The 9,368-nt window shown below is 50.1% G+C and overlaps 1 protein-coding gene across 1 annotated transcript; it reads right to left on the reverse strand.

Moving 5' to 3' along the window:
- Nucleotides 1-541: 541 nt before the first annotated feature.
- Nucleotides 542-5,290, reverse strand: WFIKKN2 (WAP, follistatin/kazal, immunoglobulin, kunitz and netrin domain containing 2). Its single transcript, XM_010142273.1, has 2 exons — nucleotides 4,747-5,290; nucleotides 542-2,546 (listed from the first exon to the last, which is right to left on the reverse strand). Exons 1-2 carry the CDS (start codon nucleotides 4,945-4,947, stop codon nucleotides 1,035-1,037), a joined length of 1,713 nt encoding a protein of 570 aa, XP_010140575.1. The 5' UTR covers nucleotides 4,948-5,290; the 3' UTR covers nucleotides 542-1,034.
- Nucleotides 5,291-9,368: the final 4,078 nt, after the last annotated feature.

Below are 9,368 nucleotides of genomic sequence, written 5' to 3' on the forward strand. Positions count from 1 at the left end.
CGTTTAGAGTGTCCACTCTGCGTGTCTGTGTCTGGGCACTTCGGCTGCAGCAGCTTGGTGCCTGCCTAATACAGTCTGCAGACGGTGCGTCGCTTTTGCCTCGTTTGAGTCTTGCTCTGACTCCTCTTACCTTGCTCTCTCACTTGTAAAAGCAGGATTTCTCACGAGAAAAGCACCCAACTGCTGCATACGCTGAGGTGTAAAGGACTTTCGAAAGCAAGACAGCTGGCAGCTCACTGCTGTCCTTCCGCCTTGGCCTTTTTGTGATAGGCAATATATTGATTAAAACAGGAATCGCGAGGGGCGATGGAGTGAGGGGCTTTGCTGACCTTGCTCTGATGACAGTACAGTCGTTTCGGGCTGAGACTGAGCCTTGAGCTTCTGCTGGGACCTGCTGTCCTGGGCATAGGATCGAGGGGGCGTTTTCTCCAGTGAGGATTGCAAGATAGGTAGCAGCTGCATTTTAGAACGAGGTACATTCCAAAGAAAACTGCTGGGAAAATTTCAATAAGGAGAAGCAAATTCATAATGCATCGATTGGTTACACACGCACAATGGTAAATATAGGCAATAATTTACAGGCTTTCCTCTTAAAATACTAGTGGTGCTATGAGGAGACAAGAGTGTGACTTAATGATAATGACTTACCACCACATTTCCATACTGTAAATGAGACAGATCACGTTGGCATTATTTATTACTTAGCTGTGTACCCATTAGCTAAACAAACGCGACAAATTCCGTCATTTACGATGAAAACTACGTAAAAATTGTGTAATTACTGCCGTGAGTCATCTAGTTAAATGGCACTCCTATATGGACGAATTGATTTCAGTGCAAGATTAATAGCCTTTCGCTGCTGTTTACGTGCTTGCCAAAGACCATACTACGTTGTTGCTAAGCATCGTTAATGGATTAAAATAAGGGTTCTGCATAATTCCTACGGTGTATCTTCAAGCAGCTCGTGCACTAGCCTAGCGCTGGTTAGCCCTACGTAACACACGGGTCGGGACGGCTGACACGTGTGAAGGAGGTTAATGCAATCCCAGGAACTCTTTCAAAAGCTCGCAGGTTTTCTTGTGGATGACTTCGCGGAGTTTCCGCACGCGCCGGATGCTGGAGGTCCCCACAAAGCTGTCTGGCTGTAGGACAGCCATGCCGTTGTGGACATCTCCCATGATGATGAGCTGGCCATCCACCGTGGTCATGTTGGGGCACGGGCAGCTCCAGTCCATGTTCAAAAGCGTGATTTCTAGTGGTTCCCTCCCCAGGAATTTTAATCCCATTTTTTCATCTTTGAGAATCTCCTCCACTGTCACCAGGGCATGTCCCGAGTCTTGGTCTTCAGTCAGCTCTGTTATACGGCCCAGGATAACAAAGTCGCTCTTGCAGAAGCTTGTCACCAGCTTCTGGCGTGGTTTGCAAGCTTTGCAGTGCGTGTTCTTCGGGAAAGGGCACATCTCTTCACAGGCCTCCCGGCTCTCAAAGTTGTTCTCGTTGCCCCCACACCCACCGTAAATGAAGGACTGGCACTGCTTTGTCAGGCTGTTATAGGCCCACCGGGGCTCGTAGGCCTTGCAGTGACCCTGGAGGGCGGGCAGATTGCAAATGTTGATGGGGCCATTCATACACGTTAACATACAGGTCTCGTAGGTCTCAAAGTGGTTGAGGTTGCTGTTACAGTTCCCATAGATGAAAGTAAAGCAGTTGTTTTTCTTCGCATCGTAGTACCACCTGGTCTGCTCCTCCCCACAGTCTTCGCTGTCTGGTTGCTTCAGGCACTCATCAGTTGGAAAATGTGTTTTGTTTTGGGAAGCTTCTTTGGATGTGGGTTCTCCTTTGACGACCGACAGAGGGAAATCAGCCCTGAGAAGGCCGCCGCTGTTTTTGGCGGTGCACGTGTAGATGCCTGCATCCTGGAGCTGGGTGTTGTAGATGACCAGCTGGGCGATGTTGGTGACCACAACGTTCCCTCTGACGTGGTTTGGCTTCATAATGACTTTGTCTTTCCCATCAACCTGCTTCTCCCATGTGATTTCTGGCTTGGGTCTTCCTGTAACATCACAGAGGAAGCTGACGGTCTCTCCCACGTAGACGGACTGATGGACGGGGTTGTTGACAAGAGCAGGCGGCAAGATGTCGATGACTGTTGTCTCGGAATAGGCAGTAGTAGGGCGAGCTGTAGTTTCTGGTGGGATAGGGCTGGTGTTTGGCCAGGTGAGATGGTACCTACATGTGACTACGTTCAGTGTAATGCCTTTGATGCAAGCTTCTGCATCCATATAGCACTTGTTGTAGTAGGTGAGCCCATCGGAAGCACAGGTGAAGCTCGGCTCCTTCTCACACCTGTCCTTGCACTTGCAGACAGGTTGCCCGTCCCAGATGTCACACTCTGAGCCTTGCTGGATGCACATGAAGCGGTCGCAGGTTGCCTCTTTGGGCATTCCCACCGGCCCCTTTTTCCCCTTGACGTCCATGTACCGAGCTGCCACGCAACTCTTCGTTCCGCAGACATTGGGGCAGCACTTCTCAAAGGTCTCACACTCCTGAAGGGAAAGAAAACGACCTGATCATTACTGGGGACAGAGTAAAGTCCTTTCTAGAGACCCAGCACAGAGAGAGCCCTCAAATTTTCAAGGTGTTAGCTCAGGGGACCAGGTCTGCCACAGATATCTGGGTCTGATGTCTGAAACTCAGGGTCCCCACCAGCAATGAGTACAATCATCCCCCCAGCATCTCCCGAGAGGTGTCGAAACACAGCGGGGTTTCTGAAGAGCTCCAAGAGAAGGCTCTCCAGAGGGAAAACATGTTTCTGTTTCTCAAACACTAACCTCTTCACAAGCCTTTCCTAGAGTCACATGGACTACCGAACCAACAGCCCCCCTCCCGCACTCTCTGAAATGCCTGAGGACAAGCCCTGAGAAACACGAGCGGATGGAAAGTCTTATCATATGGCTGTAGGCAGTAATCCTGCTTATTTTCCACCAAAGTATGTGAAGTATTATTTGAATTCCCTGAGACTAACAGCTTTCTCTTGGAGATGAAGCTGCCAAGGATTTGTAATTGTTCACATTGTAGAGGAAATAATAGAAAATCTCAAAAGTAAGGAAATTCTTGCTCCAAAAATAATTTTTCTATGGTATTTAGAAAAACAAACCCAAAACAGCTCATTATGGCTGCTCTGTCCTATTTTAGTCCTATTTTCAAATGCAGCATCACTCTTCTAGTGATTTATTACACCCCGTCTCAGCTACAGCCAGCTCTAAATTGCAGTTAATTTTAGCAGAATTTTCATCTTCTGTGCAGAAAAGGTATTTGAGATGTGTGATCACAGCTGCTGTGTTGTTAGGGATTACTTCAAGGGACCGTGAACGCCGCTACCAAGTACCCAACGGGACACACTTCCACCATGTGTTAGACCTCTACAAGCCCCCTGAAATCCATCGGCTTTCTCCGTAAGTGAGAACAAAATGTTTTATAAGCCACCAAACTAAATAGCTCCCCGCGAGCCCAGCATCCTTTCCTTTTCAGGAAAAAGATGACCTAATAACATAACTCTCTCCCCATTTCCAGTGCCACATTACTGGGTTTCAGAAGCATAGTTAGGAACCAGAATGGGCAACGTTTTCAGCTGAGGTTAAGGAGTGTGGCGGAGCTGGTGGCAGGGTCCTTGGCTGCTGGCAGACCACTCACTCTGTGCAAGGTACCAGGACTCTGTGCTGCCATAAGGCAAAAGCAAATATTTTTAGCCAGTGGCTTCTGGCTTTCAGGTTTTGACCAGTAAATTATTAAAACCACGTCCTCTGCTGCCGCTGGGGTTTTGCAAGTGGTTTCATATTCATTGCAGCACCTGGTGGCTGAAATAAAGGGGGCTTATGTGGGAATGGCAGAAGTAAAAGCAGCACCTCCACTCATACCACATGGGATCCATCCGAGCAGATCTCTTTGTTTCCTTGCTGGCCACCTTTTTCCTCTATTCCCCTCACCCCTTGTAGCGCTGCAGAAACAACCTGGCTGTAGAACACGAACCCAAGGACTTTTTTCCGCATGGTACGTGTTGCTGCCAGCCTGCCTTGGGCTGCAGGAGTTTTGCTGTCGGTCATGATGTAAGAAGCAGGACGAGCAGGTATTTTCAGACACCAGCTTGAGCTGGCAGTGCTGACAGGTTGAAAAATTAATTTTAGGGTTGTAAGCTAAGCACATTTGGAGCTGGGAGCATCACAGAGAGCATCTGCCTGGTCCTTTGAACCATGCCCCTGTTTTGCACTCCAAGCACGCTTCGTGTTTCAAGTGCAGCAAAGGCTGATGCTTTACATGTTAATGCAAATGATTTCATACGTGATTCCTCCTGGGACTAGAAAGCAGTGATGATGGCCGCCTCCAGCAAAGAGCACGGTGACACTGCTAAAATCCTATGGCTTGGCCCCGAGGCATGCTGAGCTCTGGAGTATCGAATTCGGACTTTTCTTTCAACAAGAAAGCGAGGAAAATTCTCAAAGAGAGCGAGCGCTGTACCCTCACCAGCGTAAGTGACAGCTTCCACACGCCTCCCCGTGTAACTGATAACTCATCAAACCTTCGCTATTTCATATAGGTCACGGGTCAATCGGATACATGCACTGCCTGCATCGAGTCCCGCGCAGTGCCGGCACCTTTCTATCTGGAACAGAAACAGCGCGGTGCAAACAAGCCCCTCGACCAAGCCCCTCGCCCGCGACGCAGAGAGAGAAAGCTGAGCATACTCACCAGATCGGCTTCGCACTCCCTCTTGCAAGTGCTCTGCGCGTCTACCCACAGGTTGGGGTTCATGTCATTGGGGCATATCCCAGCGTGGGAATACCGGACGGGAGGCAGAGCTCTCCCTTTCAGAGACACCTCCAGAAGCAAGAGGACACTACTCTTCCCCAGCAAGATCCACATCCACCGAGTGAACAGCACCAACAACATCTCAGAACTTCTCCAGGGCAATGGCAGTGACTGAGCTGGAGGTAGTTCTTGTTTGCTTGGGGTTGTTTGTTGGTTTGGTTGTTGTTTTTTTTTTTTTTTTGTAAGCCTCAAATTCTCGAGGAACCCAAACACACCTGCCTTCTGTAAAAACTTCAGCAAGCTCCTCTGCTGCCTCTGTTGATAGTGCAGTTTGGTCTGGACCTCATTGGATTAAAGGTCCTAGGAAGTCACCCCCTTATTTTAAGAGAAACGCTAATAGTCTGAGCAGAGTTAGCTCTATTTATACCCTGCCTCTGTTAACAAGTCAGAAAAAGTAAACTTGATTTCTTTGACAGGCACACGCTTCCTATGTCCTGGTGGCAGTCAGACAGATTTGTTGCAAGAAAAAAAACTGGAAAGAGTTCAAAAGGCTGGAACTGGCACGGTGGGACCCCTGCATGTTTCTGAATGCAGGGAGGCCTTCTTAACCCCTTTAGACCTAAAGTACTTCCCTATGCTAAGAATGGCATTTACTTCTGAAAGAGTACTTGTCTAACTAGCAGGGACCCCGGTCAGGGGATTTCCCCACGGCAAGGGGCTGCACAATCGCTTGCTAAAAGGAACAAGTAATAGGATTGAAGCAATTAAAGCTAGAATATCATATTTTAACAAAGGACGCAGGGAAGAAATAACTCGTTTAAACTCGGGATCGACAAAGCAGTGTGTCTTCCTAACTTCTCCCAGGGCTCCTCCGGGCTTTTTCTTCTTTTTGGTGGCAAGATTTCCAGGACACTGGTTTAATGCTGCCCTCCCACCCCACCAGCAAGATGTTAAAAGTGTCCCTGAATTCCTCCACATTTCCCGACAGCCAGATCCCATTGTACAGTGCAATGCTGACCCCTTTAACAGCGACATCAACAAAATAGTCGAAGTTCAACTCTATGGAAACCTGCATAAAGGAATGTACAGCATTTTTGCATTGGGGGGCAGGGGCGAAATTCAGGCAAGCTGAGTTCCTCGTTCCCTGATTATTACAGTGAGGGGCTGATCCTGCTCGTGCTGAACACGTGCCAAAATCCAGCGGCGAGTGGCAGAAGTCGGGGTTGCTCAGCACCTTCCAGGATCAGAGCCTTCGGGCTGAGTTCTGGGCTAGTGTGGATGGATCCTGCACGATGCTCAGAGCCTCCTGGGAGGACCAGGTCAGTTTTCACCCCACGTGGAGTCCAGCAGGGCCAGCCCAGCAGCGCCGTGCCTTGGGAGGAGGGAAGGTCGTGCATCCGCCCTGTGCCCAGCGCTCCGCCGACAGACCCGGGTGCCATCAACCCTTACCTTAATAAAGTCCTTCTGTTGGGTTTATTAAACCAAAGTTGTTTTTCATGGCTGAGTTTGGGCCTAATTCTCCCCCGAGTGATGGTGGCTGCCAACCAGTATGACCAGCAGTGAACTGGGCCACCATGCTGGCAATACCCTGGGCCGTGGGGCTCCCGCTCCTCCCCTGTGGCAAAGTAGCAGAGCCCAGCGACCTGCTGCTGTTTCCCGAGGATTGCCTTGGAAAGGAAGGGCGAGCAACCTGGAGCCAACCTGCCTGTGGCATTTCTGTGGCAACCCAGGCTTAGGAAAGAGGCTCTAGCAGTTTTGATTTGTGTGGCCGCATTAACGATACGCACAGCATTTGAATTTCATATGACGCACAGAGAGAAGTTGTCCAAATTAGCTATTTATAAGGAGCGAAGTCAACCACCAGGCAGCAGTTTGCAGTTGATTTATTCTCTCTGAAACTTCAGAAACCTGCATGACACTTGTACAAAGTGCGGCTGTGCGCAAAATGTTTTATTCAATACTTGTTTACAAAGACAAACGCAGCACCCTGTGATGCCTAAAAAAGCCAACCAAAAATGACACATTCCCAAGAGGTACTTAAAATTCTTACAGCTCTATTAACAACAAAATCACATGTATTAGTGGTTCTGTTGACTAAACAAAGACACTTTATATTGTAAAACTGACTACAGATAAGCTTCAAAACCAGCTGCACGGGGGTCTCAGAGAGTGCGGGTACGCCGGGCGCTGGAGGAGCTGCTGGGATGACCCCAACAGCCGCTGTACGTGCAGGAGATTTCCCTCTGGTCCATGGCATTGCCACCGTGTACTCACGGACCGAATTTCCCCCTGCCATCTATCTTAGAGTCTTTTCAGGCTGCTTTACCCCCTTACCCTCCGGGCCAGAGCTGGGGAGCTGATGGGTCCACAGTGCTCTTGCAGCCTCCATCTCTTCTCCTGGTGCCAGAAAGCCACCTCCTTTCAAGCTTTGCCCATGCTGAGTGAGAGAGACCCACCAGTGTGGCCCACCCGAGGTGGGACTCCCTTCTAGTGAGGAAAAAATAACATTATCTTTTTTTTTCCCCCCTCCTCAACCAAGGATCGCTTCCCAGAGGCACATTTCAGCTGCGGGGGAGCAGAGCGGGGCTCAGAAGAATCAGACACTGGTTTGCATCAGACAGATGGAGCAGTCTTCTGCTTGGCTGTGTCCTCCTCCACCCAGAGGGATATTCTCTGGGCATAGGTAAGTCCCACCACCGCTTTCTGCTTTCGGCTCCCGGGTGTCACTTTCAGTGCCTGACAGGACAGTGGAGCTCAGGATGTCACTGAGTCTGGCTGGAGGAGCAGTTGCATAGGACGTGCATAGGACACGCAGCTCCGCTGGTTTAATTGAGTCCCTCTTGCGGGTCAGGGGGGTCGTTCAAGGAAAGGCCATTTGAACGGCTGGATTTGATGTACTGCCACCCCAAACGCTGCACTTGGCACAGTGGAGAGGAGCAAGGACATCCCATCGGAGCTTGGGAAGGAGGGCAAAGCAAACCCTCTGTTAACTGAGAAATCATGCTTTCTGCAAAACTTTTGCACCTCTTAGGGAATCAAATCCTGGCCTAATCCCATGGAAACGGGACAGACACTGGGCCCCTCTGACTCCCCTCGCTCCAGGAACAGGGAGTGCTCAGCCCCATGAAGGATCAGACCTTTGGCCATTTGAACACAGCCGGGAGAGAGAGGAAAATAACACTGTAAACCTCGCCATGAACACGGGCAGGCAGCTCCCAGGCTCAGAGGAGGCAGTGAAGACTCTGAATAACCTCGATAGCTGCCCCGTCCCTGCCAGGACATCCCAGACACGCTGTTACCCAACCTGAGGGGCACATCCAGGAGGGGACACCACTATGCAGGCTCAGAGACAGCGGGGCCTCCGGTCAGCCAAGCTCTGCCTAGAGCACTCCGATCCTCCTGGGTTGCATGGAGGGCTGTTTTCTTGCCTGGTTTAAATTAGTTTAACTTCACTGGCCTCTGTGGATCACCAGCTAAAGCCAGCTGTGAATCCGGGTCTTCATCAAGGTCCCTGGGCATGGTGTTTCTGTTCTTTCTTGTTTATAAAGCAACATGCATTTTTTTTAAGAAATAAAATAATCCTTATTTTCCATTTCTATGAACAAATCTATTACAAACACTGGATTTACGGCTTATCTTGTGTCATCCATATCAGATGCTGCTGTGATGAAGATTTTCCCAAATGAGTTCCAGCCTTAGCAGAACCCCCCACCCTCCCAAAATCAAACCCCCCTTCTGATCAAGGTGTTGATCTGAAACTGTTGGACGGGGGGTTGGAATGAGCTTTCTCTGGATCTCAGATGGACAAACCCGAGCCCTGACAGCACAAAGCAGCACCCCAGATCTGCTCCTGGCAGTGCAGACACGCAGTGACTGACCAGCTTATGCTCCACAGATGCCTATCTGACATCCCACCACAGGCCTGAGATGCCTGAGCGCCAGGGACCTGGTTAGGGCTGGTGATCTAGAATTGGCTGGGTTTTTGTAAATGATTAGTTCTTTGCCCTTTTTCTTACTCTTGCCAAGCTCCTAAGGGATGACCTTGCCCTTCTCTGCTGCACCAAGAGTTGACCCAGTGCTTGGTGTGACCCCTTCTAATCGAGGAGGGAAAGGACATCCCCTGATGTGCAGGAAAGCATATTTGTGGTGTTTGGGTTTTTTTTTCCTAAAACACTGTTTAAGGAACAGCAAACTGCTGATCATATTTATTAGGCAAAACGAGCAATCCTCATCTGGAGTTACTCAGTGGATGGCGGATTGATTTGCTGGTTTTGTGATGGAAGGGCTCTTGGCAGGGACGGTCCTGCTGCGACGTCAAGCCTCCCATTTCCCATTGATCTCTGCCTCGGCGGAGGGGCCCTTCCAGATCCAGCCTCTCGTGCTGTCTGGGCCTGCAGCCACTCGCAGCCGGTTTTGCCAACACAAACACAAACCACCCCCTCTCCAGGCATGGCGTGATTCATCGCTGCCGGGTGGTGGCTTGCTGGCTGCGGCGTCGAGAGCCCTAACAGGAGGGCTCACGGCTGGAGCGGGCGCTCGGCTGTGCTGGGGCTGCAGTGGAT

This window comes from Buceros rhinoceros, unplaced genomic scaffold (genome assembly GCF_000710305.1).
Source record: "Buceros rhinoceros silvestris isolate BGI_N320 unplaced genomic scaffold, ASM71030v1 scaffold5678, whole genome shotgun sequence".
In the NCBI taxonomy this organism is placed as follows: Eukaryota; Metazoa; Chordata; class Aves; order Bucerotiformes; family Bucerotidae; genus Buceros; species Buceros rhinoceros.

What these genes read in the sequence shown, in the direction of transcription:
- WFIKKN2 (XM_010142273.1), bottom strand. Translation starts at nt 4,947, where the DNA reads ATGTTGTTGGTGCTGTTCACTCGGTGGATGTGGATCTTGCTGGGGAAG. An exon ending in GGGAGTGCGAAGCCGATCTG is followed by an intron (nt 2,547 to 4,746) that starts GTGAGTATGCTC and finishes CTTTCCCTTCAG; the next exon opens with GAGTGTGAGACCTTTGAGAA.